Here is an 18,403-nt window from a genome sequence, read left to right on the forward strand (position 1 = left end):
GTCATCTGTGTATACAGTGGGGCAAAAAAGTATTTAGTCAGCCACCGATTGTGCAAGTTCCCCCACTTAAAATGATGACAGAGGTCAGTAATTTGCACCAGAGGTACACTTCAACTGTGAGAGACAGAATGTGAAAAAAAAAAAATCCATGAATCCACATGGTAGGATTTGTAAAGAATTTATTCGTAAATTAGGGTGGAAAATAAGTATTTGGTCACCTCAAACAAGGAAAATCTCTGGCTCTCACAGACCTGTAACGTCTTCTGTAAGAAGCTTTTCTGTCCCCCACTCGTTACCTGTATGAATGGCACCTGTTTGAACTCATCATCTGTATAAAAGACACCTGTCCACAGCCTCAAACAGTCAGACTCCAAACTCCGCCATGGCCAAGACCAAAGAGCTTTCGAAGGACACCAGGAAAAGTATTGTAGACCTGCACCAGACTGGGAAGAGTGAATCTACAATAGGCAAGCAGCTTGGTGTGAAAAAATCAACTGTGGGAGCAATCATCAGAAAATGAGAAGACATACAAGACCACTGATAATCTCCCTCGATCTGGGGCTCCACGCAAGATCTCATCCCGTGGGGTCAAAATGATCATGAGAACGGTGAGCAAAGATCCCAGAACCACACGGGGGGACCTGGTGAATGACCTGCAGAGAGCTGGGACCAAAGTAACAAAGGTCACCATCAGTAACACACTACAACGGCAGGGAATCAAATCCCGCAGTGCCAGACGTGTTCCGCTGCTGAAGCCAGTGCATGTCCAGGCCCGTCTGAAGTTTGCCAGAGAGCACATGGATGATACAGCAGAGGATTGGGAGAATGTCATGTGGTCAGATGAAACCAAAGTAGAACTTTTTGGTATAAACTCAACTCGTCGTGTTTGGAGGAAGAAGAATACTGAGTTGCATCCCAAGAACACCATACCTACTGTGAAGCATGGGGGTGGAAACATCATGCTATGGGGCTGTTTTTCTGCCAAGGGGACAGGACGACTGATCCGTGTTAAGGACAGAATGAATGGGGCCATGTATCGTGAGATTTTGAGCCAAAACCTCCTTCCATCAGTGAGAACTTTGAAGATGAAACGAGGCTGGGTCTTCCAACATGACAATGATCCAAAACACACCGCCCGGGCAACAAAGGAGTGGCTCCGTAAGAAGCATTTGAAAGTCCTGGAGTGGCCTAGCCAGTCTCCAGACCTCAACCCCATAGAAAATCTGTGGCGGGAGTTGAAAGTCCGTGTTGCTCGGCGACAGCCCCAAAACATCACTGCTCTCGAGAAGATCTGCATGGAGGAATGGGCCAAAATACCAGCTACTGTGTGTGCAAACCTGGTAAAGACCTATAGTAAACGTTTGACCTCTGTTATTGCCAACAAAGGTTATGTTACAAAGTATTGAGTTGTATTTTTGTTATTGACCAAATACTTATTTTCCACCCTGATTTACGAATAAATTCTTTACAAATCCTACCATGTGGATTCATGGATTTTTTTTTCACATTCTGTCTCTCACAGTTGAAGTGTACCTCTGGTGCAAATTACTGACCTCTGTCATCATTTTAGGTGGGGGAACTTGCACAATCGGTGGCTGACTAAATACTTTTTTGCCCCACTGTATGCTTAGTTTATGTGCTCTTTTTCTTCCCCTGCGTATTAGCAAGGGGGATTACTGGCCACATCAAAAGAATAGAGGACAAGACCTCTGACTCATTTCCTCTCAAAATATGAAAATAGAAAAGTGTGATTCATTTTATTTTTCCATCACACATAAAAATAATGAGACAGGCAGGCCACCTTAGATTTAAACTGCACCCTTCAAATGCACACACATGTGGAGAAATTGAGTTTGTTTTTGGGTTTTTTGTTTACTTAAATGCAGAAATGGTAACACATGCAAATGATGTGACTCAGAATGACTCAAACGCCCACACACTCACCCAGAGGGATGATGTCAAGAGGGAGCGCTTGTTTAACTCCTTGATATCGTTTTATATCTGTAGTAATACACCACAGCTGCAGGTAAAATCTAAGTGTCTAAATCAGGTGCTCGTCTGTGGACCGAAAAGAAAAGGGCATCTGGAACCGTTGTTTTATATTTGGTAAAACAAGTCCAGGTCACAACCCACCAGTCTCTCTGGACAAAATGGCCCCTATAGGTTTGAAATACGATGGCTAGAAGTCAAAGTCTATGAGATAAGTGTGAGATATCCTAATCCTCAAGAGAAGTCTAAGCTAAAATGCCCATAAAACCAGTAACCAGTTCAAGATACCCATAAAACTGACTTGGTATAATGACAAAACCTAAACGAGTCGCACATGACTAAAACAAGATGGCAACAAGTCCAAGTAAAAGCATAATTTCTGCAGAAATGGCCAGGACGGTTTTCCAACACTCTATTTTTCGGTCTTGTTGTTTGTCCTCCCTCTCGTCTCTTTTCCGTCTCTGTTAATCGCTGCAATTATCGTCCTGATTGGAGCTCACTGGGAAAACTCAGCAGGGACGTATGTGTGTTTTTACTGTCTGCGTGTATGTGTGTGTGCATGCGCGTGTAATTCAATTCGCTGCAGATTAAACTGAAGGAGAGAGCGAGCGAAGGAAGGAGGGAGGGATGGAGTGACTGAAGGTTATGAAGGAAGAATAATATTCTCCGCATGTACTGCTGGTGTGCGTGTGTGTGTTCATACTGTGTGTGTGTGTGCGGGCAGAAGATTGTGTCGTTTTGACAGCTGCTGCACCGGAGATTTCCTCCGGGCACGAGGACACAAACACACGCTCACACTTTCTCTCTCTTCTCGCTCAGCCCTCCTCCTCCTTGTTGGAGTCTGCTGCGCTAGAAAACACACACACACACACACACCTCCAGGGCAAAGCTCGCATCCTGTTTGCCGATGCGTGGCGGCGAGCGGCTTCGTTTGACAGACGCCTGCACACGCACATTACACACTCACACAAACACCCTGACACACATAAAAACATTAACACGCACACACCGTCTGGCTGCTAAGCGGTGGAGGCTGTTGCGGTGGCGTCAGCAGCTCAGCGCTGCATTTTCATCCAGCTCTACCTGCTTCTGATTTGATTAAAAGTACAGAATATATTTGTGTATATTTAGGTTTGTTTCTGCTTAAATACAACAGAAAATACTTTTCATCACTGGAAAAAGATCAAGAAAATGTCCTCATTTATTAAAGTGACCAGTTAATTTTAATGTAAATATATTAGGACCATTATCAAATTGCTTCTGCCAATATTGTGAATGTTTAGTGTTTGTTGGTCTTGGTTTTGTTTTTCATTAATCTGGCAGTTCTGCCAAAGAGCTGCTGAGCGATAAACACTTGTTGAACTCACAGCCTTGAACCTTAATGTCAAAATAATTATCTCTTTGCAGGACCCAGTATCCTCTGGTTGGCTGATAGTTGTGTAGTGTTGTGCAGTAGTAGTAATTGCATTGTTAGTTTAGATCTGATTTCCCAGTTTCCCGCTATATCCAGTTTACTCTGCCGATACAAAAGAGAGAAGTCATCTTGATTTTTCGCCAAATCGTCCAATTCTGACCTCCTTGTTGTTTGCATGATGGACAGGCTGATAGATGTGGTCAGGCAGGAGTCTCCATGGACTGTGATGTTTGAAGATGACACTGTGATCTGTAGTCAGAGTAGACATTAGAAGTAGTGAAAGTTGATGAGTTTAAATTCCTGGGGTCAACCATCCAAAATAGAAGATGGTGCATAAGAGAGCTGAAGAAGAGAATGCAGGGAGGGTGGAGTGGGTGGAGACAGGTGTGCAGGGGGATTTGTGACAGGACAGCAGCAAGACTGAAAGGGAATGTTTACAAGATGGTAGTAAGAATTGCTGTGATGTATGGTTTGGAGATGATGGCACTGGTGAAAAGACAGGAGGCTGAGCTGAAGATGTTTAGATTTTAATTGACAAGATTAGAAATGAGTACATCTGCGGTTGAGCTGCTGAGATTGAGCATTCTGGAGACAGAGAAGCAAGGCTGAGATGGTTTGGACATGTCCAGAGGAGGGATAGTGGATAGAGCAAAGGATGGAGATGGAGCTGCCAGGCAGGAAGAAAAGAGGAAAAACTCAGAGAAGATTCATGGATGTAGTGAAAGAGGACAGAGGCAGAAGATTGGTGCAACAAAAGAAGAGGCTAGAGAAAGACTGAGATGGAGGCAGATGATCCCTTAGGAGCAGTCTAAAGATGGAGAAGAAGAAAATATCCAGCTGATTGGATCTGACTGTGCTTATGTTAAACAGCATGTGCTGCGGAGTCATTTCTTGGCACATATTGGGCCCCTTACTGGTGGGGCATTGTTTAAACACCATTAATGCAAAAGATCAGCTTTGTGGTGGAATGGGAAATTTCCATCATGGGTGTGGAGTTGAAAAATCTGCAGTAACTGTTTAATGCTATCATGTCAACATGGACCAAAATCTCTGAGGAATGTTTCCAGCACCTTGTTGAATCTGTGCCATGGTCAATTAAGGCATCTGGATGCAAATTGGGGTCCAATCCAGTGAACTGGGCAATTAATTAGCTGGTGGGTGTGTAGAAGATTCAAAAAGTACACCAAAAATGCCAGATGTTGCATGTTCTTTTAGCAAAATGATTACAGTATAGTAAGCCAAATAAGCTAAAGTTGGTAGATGGTAGTATGTACAACCAGTCTAAAACAAGCTTAAAAGACATCAAAGACTTCAAAAGTAGGTCAAAATCCAATTCCAAGATAAAATCCACAACCAACCCCAAAATACATCTCAAATACATCTTGAGCCAAAGACCAAATCCACTGCCGTCTAAAGCCTGGTCCAAAGTCATAATCAGAATCAGTCCAAAACTAAACTCAATTTTTTTTTCGAAAATTAGTCCAGACCGTGTCTAAAACCAGTTTGAAACCAGTTCCAAGATCAAATTTGCAGCCAGTCCACTACACACTCTGGAACAATTCCAAAACAACTGCAAATCTGTTCTAAACCCAGAAACCAGTCCAAGGTCGAAATCACAATTTGTTTAAAATCAGTCCAATACTGTCAGTGTTGGGAAGGTTACTTTTAAAATGTATTCCACTACAAATTACAGAATACATGCCCCAAAATGTATTTTGTAATGTATTCCGTTACGTTACTCAATGAGAGTAACGTATTCTGAATACTTTGGATTACTTAATATATTATCATTCTTTTTACAACTACATGAATGTACTATTGCTGTGTCATTTATTACTATTACTGAAGGTCTGAACCATGGTAAAGGGACCTCTGGCTAATACGTCGGTTCCGTGTTGGGCTTGTAGCCAAAAAATGCAGTCGAGTCTTAATAGCTTACTTACAACTGGGCTCGTCAGGCACTCTTCTTGGCTGCAGTGGTTATTATTATATTTACATGCTTCCAGCTCCCGTTTCTGCTTGATGACAACTCGTAGTTTTCCACACGCCTTTTTCTCCCTCCTCGCGCTCACAGACACATAACAGGTATGGCAGTCCATTCTCCCTGCAGCACAGACTACACTGCCCATGATGCTACATTCTTTAGGGCTATGCCTGTAGCATTCTGGCTATTAGCTTAGCACAACAACAACAACAAAAAGGCGCTCTCTCACCCAGGAAACACACAGTCGCAGAGAGAGCGCGCGTCACCCTGTAACCATGGCAACCGTAACGCTGCCGCCTGGAACAACAGAACGTAGCTGTCAAACAAAACCCAAACACTCCTGACCCGCCACAATATGAAACAGGAAAATACCGCCGTGTAATCCATTTCAACAAAGTAACTGTATTCTGAATACCACCTTTTTAAACGGTAACTGTAACGGAATACAGTTACTCATATTTTGTATTTTAAATACGTAACAGCAGTTCATGTATTCCGTTACTCCCCAACACTGAATACTGTACATGTTCGAAATTCTAAAGTAGTAAAATAAGCTCAAAACCAGTTCCAATATTTAGTCCAAAACCAGATTAAAACCCTTTCAAAACCAGTTGAAAATCAAGTTAAAATCTATATAACAGTGGTCCAAAAAACCTTGTAAATACCACCTTAAAACTAATAACATATTAACCAAATGTGAAGCCAGAACCCTGAGCTCCAAAAATTATCTAATTTTATGAGATGATGTGAAAAAATTCACACAGGAGCTGCAGCAAGTTCTCCAAGTCCAAAAAGTTGTGCAGAGAACTGATCATCAAGAACACATGAGGACCTAAAATGACACCACGTGGAACCCCACACAAGAAAAAGACGTTACTAATCCTGCTAAAGCTTTTCTTTGTTGTGCGTTAGAGTCAAAGTGTGATCCTGAGTGGCAACAACGCACAACAACACGCCTGAGGAAACAAGATAAAGAGGAAACACATGAAGGGGAACAGTGGGGAGAGGGGCGAGAGAGGCATGCCAACAGCGAGGAGAGGGAGAGAGAATCCTAATTTGTTCCTCCTTTGCTCTGTCTTTTACTTTAAGACAAACCATCACTCCCTCCTCCTCTTCCTCCTTCTCCTCCTCCATCTCCTCCTGAGCTTTCTGTCATCAGCCTCAGGCTTCACACACATACTCACAAAGGAAAACACACACACACACAAATCACACGAAAACAGAGTCGCGGGAGCAGAGGTGGTGACAGTGCTATTTTCAACCGAGCCTGAAAAAGTAGGGCTGTGCATGTGTGCTTTCGAAGGGGGGGGGGGGATGTGGCAATGACAGATGTAGAAAGAAAGTGAGCACATGTTTTTGTGTGTTTAATTGTTTTGTGGGTATAAAAAAAAACCTCAAGCACATGTTAATCACTGTAAATGTCACCTTTTTTTCCTCCAAACACACACACAGGTCGCTCTGTCAGACTCATCTCGCTCGCCCAGTCATCAACCTCCTTCCCCACAACACACCCACAACGCCCGTCCCGTCCCTCCAGAGGTGCGCCGGCTCATTGTGAACAAAAACGCCGGAGAGACGCTGCTACAGCGAGCCGCCCGGCTGGGATACGAGGTAATAAAATGCAGACACACACACACGCACAGGTGTGCGGAGAGGTGGGTAACAGTTTTAAATTAGGCAGTCACAACTGTTGGTTATACGTGCAAATTTGATTGACTTTAGTTCAGTTTGTAACATTTTAGTCCATTTATTTATCGGGGCCAGTTTTGGCTAGTTTCCCTCGAGGACAATGTAGTCCATTTTCCCCTTGAGAGGTATTTTAGTCCAGTTTCCCTCCATCAGTGTGCACGTGTGCATGTGGCAAGTAAACTGCATGTTGTGTGTCTTGCAGTGTAAACGCACTTAAAGGATAGTTAAGAGTAAAGAGGTACAACTGGTGCCTTTACCATCTTAGTCCAGTTTTCCTCTTTGAGCGGGGTTTTGGCAGAGGTTGAAGCAAAAACTGAAGTTTGATGAAACCATTGAACAACACTTCTGGTCAGCATTGATTCTGGCAACCCATCAGGCAACTCTGGAGAATTTGTTTCCTGTTCATGTGTAGTTTCCTGTTTATGTGGAGGGGGTGGAGTGCTGCTGTCCTCAGCTGTGGATATGGTTGGAAAGGAATAATTTGAGGATCCCCTGAAACCCACTGACACGTCATCCACAGAGGAAGCAGTCTGGGGAGGATGACTCACACATTTCTGTCGTTAAAATCTCTGAAGTAATTCAACAGCTGTTTATTGGACTGACTGGGGTAGGGGTTTCTCTTCTTAAGAAAGGCGACCGGAGGATGTTCTCCTTCAGCAGGATCCCACTCCTCAGTTTCTCTGAGAAGGTCAACATCAGGGCATACTCAAGGTGAGATTTCACCTATTGGTCAATCCTCAACTTTAGGTGGAAAGATGCAGTTTTCATCCTCGTTGTGGACTTGGAGAAGCTATTCAGCCATGTGCCTTGAGGTGTCCCGTGGGGAGGGATTCAAGGGTATGTGGTATCGGGCTTGTTGTCACAGGATATTTGGGTCCTGTACAGCCGCAGTGGTTGGTGGTCTTAGACTTTTGTCTCTGCTTTTGCAGATTGTGTGGCTTTGTTGGATTTACTGAGCCTTGACCTCTAGCTCACACTGAGGTGGTGTGCAGCCGAGTGTGAAGTGGCTGGAACGATAATTAGCACATTCAATTCTGAGGTTCTCAGCTGGAAAAGGATGAAGCCCACTCCAGGATGACAGCAAGTTTCACATGAAGTAAAGCTGTTCAGAAGTTCATAATTGAGGGAAGATTCGAGCAAGACATTGACAGACAGATTGGTGAAGATGCTGTAGATTTACTGGTTGATTTGCCCTCAAACATAAACATGAGCTGTGAGTAGTGACCACAAGAAAGCTCACCACAGCCAGCTGTAGATGCCTCCTTGGTGAGATGTTCAACTGGTAGGAGACCCAGGACATGTTGGAGAGATTAGGTCTGTTGGCTGATTTGGAAATGCCTTGCTGTCCCTGTTGTCTGAAGAATTGGCATCTTTGCTTAAACTGCTGCCTCTCTTACATGAAAATCTGAGTCCAGTTTTCCTCTCTGACATGTAAGTCTAGTTTTCCAGTCCAGTTATTCTTTGTTATATTTGTATCCAACTGTCTTCAGTGGTTTTTTTAAATGTCATTCTCATCAGTAAATTCAGTTCTGATTATAAACTCTAAGAACAAGAACAAAACATCACTGAATTCATGGCTTCTGGATTGTTGCATCAAAATGCTTTAAAAATAAATGTTTTTTTTATCTTTTTGATGTCAGGCTAAAAGAAAATCTTTTTGTTTTTTAGATTTTAGTTTGGCATTATGAACATCAGACATGTACACCGAAATACACTTGGACGTTTTCACACATTCATCCATTCATCCTCCTCCGCTGAGCATTGTTCTGCCTCACTCACTCTTTTTCTTAGCGGAGATCATTAATTCACACACTCCTCCTCTCGCCTTCCTTGAACTTTAATCCCCCGCTTCCAGATGAAAAAGATTAGAGAGAGACTTGCTTCCCATCCTTTCACATCCCCTCTCTCTCTAATTGAATTAGCCCTCGGCTCACCACTCACTCATTCCTCTTTTTCCCTGGTTTGATTCATTTTTCATAAAAATGAAGTCTCACCTTCATCTAAACACAAACTGAAACGCACGTGTGTACCGATCTACAGCAACAATATTTTCAAATTACCGAAGCAATAATTGGATCCGAAAGGAACAGTTAAAAGAGATAAAAATCAGGCACTGGTCTCGTTATTGCAAGTGCAGAAATAGTGAAAAAGTGTGTAAAGAGTCTCAGCTTTTCTTTGCCGCATTTCAGAGCAGCAACAGTTGATCAAGATGACTGCAGTTCATAATCAAAGCAAAAAAACTGATGCTTTCATGTTCTGTTCTCAAATGTGAAATTTTGCTGTAAAGTTAATGGGTTTTTCTTTTCTTTTCTTTTTTTTGCTGATTGTACAAAAAATGGAAAGGCTCCTCTGTGTTCTTGAATGATAATTGGAAATGAAAATACTCATCAGATGCAGAACCATTTTAAAACACTGCATGACCAAGAAAAAAAAATCAGACAGTGTAATATTATATTGGACCATGTTTAGCTTTGATGACAACACAAGTGCATCATGGCATCGTTTCAATAAGCTTCCGTCCAGTTTTGCATAATTTTTCACCAGGATTGTGAACACATGAACAGATGATGAGTAAGACTGTTTTATAAAGACTTCTACAGCACATCCCAAAGATTCTCAGTAGGGTGAAGGACTGAACTCTGTGCCGGCCAAATCATGTCTAAAAAAATAAATAAAATATAAAATGATGTCACATGCTCCCTGAAACACTCAGTGTGAGCCCGATGAATCCTGCCATTGTTTTCTGGGAAGATGCCCGCGCCATCAGGGGAAAAAACTGTTGATTATTCAGTCCGATAGTCAGCTGACGTCATTTTTTGTGCACATAATATCACTGAACCTCGACCTGACCAACTGATGCAACAGATAATATTGTTGCCCACTTAGATTTGTAAATTAGGCAACAGGCGTGATGGGTACTTCACTTCATCCACCTCTCGTCGTACCTTCATGCACCCATACCTCTGAACAGGCTAAATGTGAACTCATCAAACGCCATGACATTTTCCATTGCTTGAGAGTCTGGTCTATGTATGTTCCCTAGCAAACTAAAGCCTTTTTTTCTGATTAACCTCATGATAATTGGTTTTCTTAAAGTTATCTACAGTGTATCAGACAGTGTAATATTATATTGGACCATATTTAGCTTTGGTCCCGTTCCCTTGACTTCTTGGTTTTCCTTCACTATCAGAATGCCAAGAAAACCAGCCAACTACCAAAATTACCTCTAAATGATGCTGAACTGATATGAAGTTTTTATTTTTATTGTTGTTTTTTTTATAATTTTAACATTAAACATCTGATTCAGAAAAGCCTGATAAAAAATATCCACCTGCTAGTAAATATATGTTGTAAACTATTGTTGGAAGCAGGCTGATATTACTGTCCCGCTTTCCTGGCTGTCATCTCAGGTAACATCAACTTGAATTTGTGACATTATGTTACAAACATCAAAGCACTTTTTTTTTTGTTATTTCACTCAAATTCACTCAATGGGCTTGAAAATTAGTTTGGGATTTTTGTTTTGGGCCGTTTTCAGGGTCACACACACACATTCACATGGTGTGAATATTTCATGCTCTGTGTGACGGCTCCTGTCAGGGCTCACAGGTGTCGCCTAGCTTCTCACTCGCTCTCTCTCTCTCATTGAGGTGCAGCGGTGAAGCTAATGAGCTCAGTTTGCATATGAAGCTATCATCCATCATCGCATACACACACACACACATTAACACACAGGTTTCCGTGCACACGTATAGAAGAACAGAAACAGTGAGGCTTTTATTATATTCTTAAGGTGGAACTGCTCTTTGCTTGTAACATGATGTTTCCATGTTGGTATGTTCTCCATATAGTGTGGAATAATAAAGCCCCGTGAAACAAAAGTGTGTCTTTAAGGGCTACTATATATTTTTTAGAGCTAAGGACAATTTGATTGAGGTGGTTGGTTTTATTGTTTGTATAGATGACTGTATCATCTACATAGAGACAAATAAATATTACCACATTAACCCAACAAAACATTGTTTATCTGATCACTTTGTTGTGTGTTTGTGGTGATATATATTTAGTCCTGTGGAATTCTTGCAGAAGGTCAAGTGGGATGTGTAAGGGGGGGAGTCAGCATGAGTAAAGAGTGGAAATGATATTCACAATAAGTCAATTTTATATGTATTTTATTAATAAACTCTTTTCTTTATTTTGGAAATAATATTAGGCATTCTGTTGTTTTTAGGTCATTTTTTTTCTCTCCTGGATTTCAGTAACTTCTTGTGGTCATTTTCTGATTGGTTCCAGCAACAGTGCACGACGTTTGTGGATTGATAGCATATGGTGCAGCTAACAGAATTAATATTCCCATGATGAATTGAAGTCACATTCAGGGAAGATGGATCTGAATGTTGAGACGTTTCTACATTTGTTGTACAATTTGTAGTTATCATTTGCACTGTTAACTTGGGGACATCTTTTAAAGACAGTAAAATTTTCTGGTGGCACTGGTTGGTAAATGTAGCCAAAAATCACCTCTTTCTAAAAGCAGAGTTGCTACTGGTGGCCACGTTTGGCTAAGTCACACAGACCTAGAAAACAGCCAGAAACCCACTGGTCACTAAGAGAAAATCTGTATTTCCTGAATGGTTGGCAAGTACTTACTGGCAGTAACTAGGTAAAATTAGTCATAAGGTGGTATTTGATGCTGAACTAAAAAGCTCTTTGAAATTGCTTTGTTCACTGGCAGATTGCTGCAGTCTGCAAATACTTACCAGCTACTTGCCAAATAATAGTGAGACCTGATAAAGTGCAAAGCAAAACAGAAATGGCAAACATTCACCTTCAAGGTAAGGTTGAGCCTTACAACTGCAACCAGCACAATTTAAAAAGTACAACCTTTACTTTGAAACCCATTTATGGTTTGTATCAAACTTTGTGTCTTTGTAGACAAATCACCATTTTCCATGCAAACTGCAGAGGACTATGGCAGTCTACTAGAAAGTTTTTAATGCAGCATCCTTTTTAAAACAAATTTCATGTGGTGACTACCATCGGCCCTGAGCAACCACACAACAACTGGCAAGAAAATACACTTTTTTCCCCCTTGTGACCTGTGGTTTCCAGGGTATCATAGGGGATGTATTCACAGAGGTCTCAAGGCTTGTGTGACTGCAGCCTGACACAACATCTTGCGTGTATAGCCAAAATTGTGCACACTGGACTATTGCAGAAGGATTACAACATTCGAATGAATGCAAGATGAAAAGTTGTTCATATTCTGTGATGGGTTTGTGACAGGAGGGAAAATTTACTGTGGTCTCAATTTGTTTCCACATTTGCAGGAGGTGGTCTTGTATTGTCTCGAGCGGCGAATCTGTGATGTCAACCATAGAGACAATGCTGGGTACTGTGCCCTACATGAGGCCTGTGCCCGTGGCTGGCTGGGCATTGTACGCCACTTGGTTGAGCATGGAGCCAATGTCAACTGCAGTGCTCAAGATGGAACCAGGTACCGTGCATCAAAGGAGATTTCTGCATTTGTTAGATTAAAATATAAAATTAAAGTGTAAGTATGAGTTCTTGCACAGGTTTCCTGGATGTTTGAATCCTATTCACTATCAGTAATTCATGAAAGATGTGTAAATGGGGACAAAGCTGAAACTGAGGTCATGAAAAATCAGATGGACTTGCAGCAAACGTAAAAGTTTTGCAGGCTTAATCACATTTGAACCAAATTTTAGAAATGAATAACCTTTATAAATTTAGAAATTGCTTTTATTGTTTGTCCATGTGAATACAGAGTCAGAAGTGTTTTAGATGCCTTATTATGTTTGAGCTAGTCCAAGAACTCAAATCCAGTCCAGATTCACATCTTATTATCTACCTTATCTAAATTAAATAAGGTTATGTGAATATAATGGGTTATGTGTCTTCTTCCAGTGAGCACATTAATATTAGAAACTGTTAAGCATAAAATAAAGTAATTTAAAGTCAGGTAGCAACAGCTGCTGCTGAAACAGATTTTAAAAAAGTCCTTCAAGTGATGAGGACAGATTCAGTCTCTCTTTCTTCTTTTCTCATCAGGCCACTTCATGACGCTGTGGAAAACGACCACGTGGAGGTGGTGCGCTTCCTGTTGGCCTGTGGCGCTGACCCTACTCTGACCTCCTACTCAGGACGAGCACCAATCAACATGACCCACAGCGCTGCCATGGAAACCTTTCTGGAGGGTAGGATAATAAGGAGAAGGAAGAACATTTGTGTGTGCTGTCTGTTAACTGTTGCTGTTTTTTACACATAAATCAAGTGCTGCTGATGATAATGTTTTGACATCTGTCACTTTCTTATCTGGTCAGATGGACTTAAGTTTTCAGAGCCATTAATTGACTAAAAGTTTTAGGTGGCAGTGACAGTTTCAGGTCTTGCATACTCTGCCAGTTATGAATATGGAGCATCACTACACAGACGTTTTCACATGCTCAGATCTGGACTCTGGCTGAGTTCGTGTCCATGATTGTGATGAATTTTTCGTAAAGCCAGGCAGTATTCTTCAGTTTGTTTTTGTCTTAAAATGTACACCTAAACCCTGAGATCGTTTGCCCTCCTGAAAAGGTTTTCAGGATCGCTCTGTATATTTCTAAATTCATCTTTTCTCAGCCCCGGTCACCAAAAACCATTCCTTCAGCATGATGCTACCACCACCATGCTTCACTGTGGGGATGTAGTTATTAGTAAGAAATAGCTTCAACCTGCTCCACCAGTGCTTTTCCTGTAAGGTTCCCTATAAACGATTATCAAGTCAGAATTTCTTTGCTGAGAGACATAACATAGCCACAGAGTGGTGTCCTGAAACAGGAACTACTGTAGATGAATCGATAAGGTGCACTCAGAACACCATCTATGTTGTCTTTCCTTGCTTTTTTCTGGTCACAGTCAAGAATCTACATTTCTGAAAGGCTTGCCTTTTTGAAGGGACCTCGTGAAGCATTCAGGCTGCCAGCTGTCAACACTCAGATCCACAAAACAGGATAAAACCACCGACTGTCCCACTTGCTCCCATTTTCTGTCCTGATGCGCTTCGCTGTGTTTACAAAAGTCATTAAAATTTACACGTAAAAAGTCCTTTGTCCTCCGAAGAAAAATGAACAAAAGAAAGTGGAAAAAACAAAGAATTAAACATATCGTGAGAGCGAGAAAAACAGTGGAGTAAACAAGGAGGAAACAGAAAGGAAAGCGATGCAGCCTGAGTGTGTGTGTTTCTGTGTGTTAGTGTGTGCGCTCGCCAGCCTGTCTGATTACCATTCCCTGCCTCTATTTGTTCTCTCTCTCCATCTCCCTTTTTTCCCTCTCTCTCTCTCCAGAGGGGTTTAATGAGGCTTGGCTGCTGAATCCCAGAACAGCTTACTGCTACACACACAGACACACACACACACACACTCCTGCCAGCATCCGTCTACTCAGCGCCAAGCGCCGCGGCGACGAGCCGGCACCGTCTGAACACAAACACTCATCTTCTTCTTCCCGTCTTTCACTGTGGGTCTGTGTGTGCAAGTCTGTGTGTGCGTGTCTATGCGTGTGCGTCTGTGTGTGGCTCTATTGTTTTCATCTCGCTGCCTTCATCCTCTCTGATTGGTCGGCTCTTTGATCAGCCACAAAAGCCACTGACTCTGCCGTTCTCTCCCTGCAGACTATCTCTCTGACCTCCAGGGAAGGTCGGAGGGCGATCCGGGAATCTACTGGGAATTTTACGGCAGCTCAGTCTGCGGTTAGTTTACACACAAACACACACACGTGCACACACATACACACCAATGACATCGTCAGAGGAGAAAGGCAGGAAGGCTGGGAAAGATAAATAATTTAGGATTAAAGGAATTGCATGGCCTGCAGCTGAAGACAAAGTTAGATGAAAAGAAATGCAGTTGAACTTTTGTTAAAAAAAAAAAAAAAAATCCAGGGACTCAGAAAAAATCAGGACAAAAGGAAGCTTTGATAAACCAGCCGGGACTAAAAGAACCGCAGCAAACTCAATTACAGCTGATGGAACTACAACAAAACCGGTTAGAGCTAACCTCTAAACCAGTTAAGAGTAAAGGCACTGCCATGAATTTAATTAGGAATATATAATTACCCCTAACCCAACTGCAATGACAAGAACTACCATTACACCACTCATAACTACTAAACCTGTGTGTAATGATTCCAACTCTAAGACACTGGTACTGAAAACATTTGCATTTATCGATATTTCAGTTAACAGTTAAATGAGAATTAAGTGTAAATACAAGAGCAGCTCGTTGTCCAGTAACAATTGAACTGAAGTTTAGGACAGTACTAAGAAATTTAAACTGAAGGTTTGGGGCTCGAGAATTAATGGTCTTTGGAAAGTTACAGTTAAAGAATTAAGACCACATGGTAGTGAGCAGTAGACAGCTGTTTGCCGTCAAGTCAGCATCAACCATGGAAATCACAGGTGACCAAGTCAAACTGCTAGCTCCCAGAGTATTTACAAGGAGGCCATTGGTGTTAAAGCAACTCACAATAGGGAAAGAAACCCAGACTAAAACTGGGACTAGTGCAGAAAAGGACCTTTGATGATGATTTTTATGTGTTGTTGTGGACTCTTGTTTGTGCAGAGCCATCCAGTGAAGAAGGTGTATATAATATCCTTGCTGATCCACCGGGACCAGAGGAGGAGGAAGAAGATGAAGAAGAGGAGGAGGAGGAGGAGCAACGTGCTAGGAGGGAAGTGTTTGAGTTTGAACTCTCCGACCGACCGTTGCTTCCCTGCTACAACATCCAGGTGTCACTTTCCCAAGGGTAAGTCCAAAATACCCACCGTCCTTATGTCCCTCTTAGAAGCTTACATAACCAGAACGTAAAGGTCAAAAACAGGAGCAAGTATGCTCAGAATATCAACTTAAGAATCTAATAATGAGGACAGATTTAATAGAGCAAGAGTTTAGGTGGCTTTTTCCACCAGCACAGTATACTTGTCCATGCAGAGCCAGCTCTGGCTTGATGCCTTTGACATCAACCTGCATTTTGACAGCTCTGAGAAACAAACATTACATATAAAGGTGGGAAAATATCCATGTGAACAAGGAACTGCGGGTTGCAGCTGTGTGCCTTTTGTGGTGTCATGCTCATGCCAGCTTTTTGGTGCTGGCACCAGATCTTGTTGGTGGAAATGAAATAAATGTTTCCTTATTGGGCACCTGCAGCTCATTGTTGGAAAAGAGGTAAATGACATGAAAGACTAAAGCTTGTTAGAACAATGCGAGGTGGATATAGAGGATAAAACCTGATGGGCCTAAAAGATGGAGAAAAGGGACAAATGTCAGATTTTGTTGTCGTAAAAGATCTTGGACTCAAGGATGTAGATTAAACACATCGGAACAGCGGAAACAGAAACTTGGATCGACTGTATTAGAATTAACAGGCATTAGAATGGGATTAGGATTAGTGGTGCTCCTGATTAACTATTACTGTAGGTACTAGGTGGATAAAATAAATTGGACCTCAATAAACTAGTGTCTGGGACAAAAGATGTAAAAATGTAAAAAAAAAAATATATATATATATATATATATGCATATGCAACCATGGAGGATGTCTATATAAAATAGCCTAGTCTTTTCTAACTAAAACAACATGTATAGGGATAAGCAGAGGAGCTCAAATATAAGGAACAAGGGCTTTCAAAAGCCTAAACTTATTAGTGCAAACCGAGGTCAAAAAAACTGTGTGACAAAAGGGGCTAAGAATCCTAAAGCGCTTGTATTTAGCTCTACAAAAGTCATTTGAACTAAAACAACAATATTAAGTTATAGCCCCAATGGAACTGGTACTGTGACCACAACAAAGACTAAATATTTTAAAGTAAATGAACTAGAATGGTAAATGGTCTGTATTTGTATAGCGCTTTACTTTGTCCCTAAGGACCCCAAAGCGCTTTACACTACATTTAGTCATCCACCCATTCACACACACTTTCACACACTGGTGATGGCAAGCTACATTGTAGCCACAGCTGCCCTGGGGCGCACTGACAGAGAATGAAATGCCTAGAAGTACTACAGGACCCCTGGGTCAAGGAATTAAAACTAAAGGAAATAGGATAAACAAAAGGGCCATAAGTGTGTTAGGGTTATGATTAAAAGATCCAGGCCAAGACTAAGAAGGCTGGGATGAGAAGAACCAGGGATAAATCCAAAAGGACCAAAGGATCTAAGACAAAAGCCAAAGCGAGATGAACGAGAACTTAAAATGTATGCGTTAAACAAACAAGGATCGAACAGGCTTAAACAACATGTACCGTAAGAAACTGAACTAGAACTAAATTCAGGACTGAATGTTAGAGTTAAAGGCCAAAGGACAAAAAAATGACTACAGGAGGTAAAGAAAACAGAAACGTAACTAAGTATATTAGGTAGAAAGCTAAGAGGACTAGGGACAAAAAAATGTAGGTTAAAGGAACGGGGACTAACCCGTGTATAACCAAAAGGACTAAGACTAAAAGAAACACCAAATATTACGTTTAAGGACTACATAGTACAGGAGAACTGGGCTTAACAAACTCAAACTAAAGCAGCAAGGTTAAGTAAGTCTAACCTGAGATTAAAAAAAAAAAAAAAAAAGACCAAAGACTAATTTATTAATAATATTGGGGCTACAGAACTAGGACAAACACACTGGGACTAAATTAGGGCTAGAGGCACTAATTCTAAAAGACCAAGGGCTACAGGAAATAGTGCTAAATGGATGTGACTAAAGAAAGAGGGACTAGCAAATACCCCACCTGTGTACACACTTTGTGTTTCTTATTCACACTCATTTTATCTTCTTCACACTCACACATTCCTCCTCAGTGTTGTTCTAACACGTCTTTTCACACTCGCACACACTCAGACACCAATTAAGGCGGCGGAAAGCAGCTCGGAAAGGAAAGAAGGGAGCAGCGGAGGAGGGAGAATGGATGAAGGGTGGTGCGAGAAGGAGAGAAAAAAGATCCTCGGCGGAGGAGAGGGAGGACAGACGGAGAGGTCGTTAACGAGGATTGCATCGCTGTGGCGACGCAGCTAATTGGCTTCCACTCCGTCTTCCTCCCCTGTCGCTTTTCTCCGCCTCTCTCTTTCTCTTCTTCGCTCACTCTCTTTTTTCCTCTCTGCCGTCTGATGTTGTATTAATGGCTCTTCCTGGATACAAGGCCACCGGGCAGCGACACACATTTCACCGAGCTGTTTAAAATTCAGGCAGCAACTGGCTTTAAAGCAACATGTGGCCTTGTCCATGGCACTGAGTATGTGTGTGTGCACAAACAAGACTGCGGGAGAAGT

At 41.8% G+C, this 18,403-nt stretch overlaps 1 protein-coding gene across 1 annotated transcript in view; it reads left to right on the top strand.

Annotated features, from left to right (window-relative positions):
- Positions 1-18,403, top strand: part of LOC102306635 (BCL-6 corepressor) — a 105,238-nt gene that overhangs the window by 82,267 nt on the left and 4,568 nt on the right. Inside the window, exons 8-12 of the mRNA XM_005932714.2 lie at positions 6,840-6,998; positions 12,407-12,573; positions 13,149-13,294; positions 14,752-14,829; positions 15,701-15,884. Of these exons, the coding sequence (XP_005932776.1) occupies positions 6,840-6,998; positions 12,407-12,573; positions 13,149-13,294; positions 14,752-14,829; positions 15,701-15,884 (734 nt within the window). The remainder of the gene's footprint in view (positions 1-6,839; positions 6,999-12,406; positions 12,574-13,148; positions 13,295-14,751; positions 14,830-15,700; positions 15,885-18,403) is intronic.

Source organism: Haplochromis burtoni, unplaced genomic scaffold (assembly GCF_018398535.1).
Source record: "Haplochromis burtoni strain Fernald_Lab_line unplaced genomic scaffold, NCSU_Asbu1 Contig_157, whole genome shotgun sequence".
Classification (NCBI taxonomy): Eukaryota; Metazoa; Chordata; class Actinopteri; order Cichliformes; family Cichlidae; genus Haplochromis; species Haplochromis burtoni.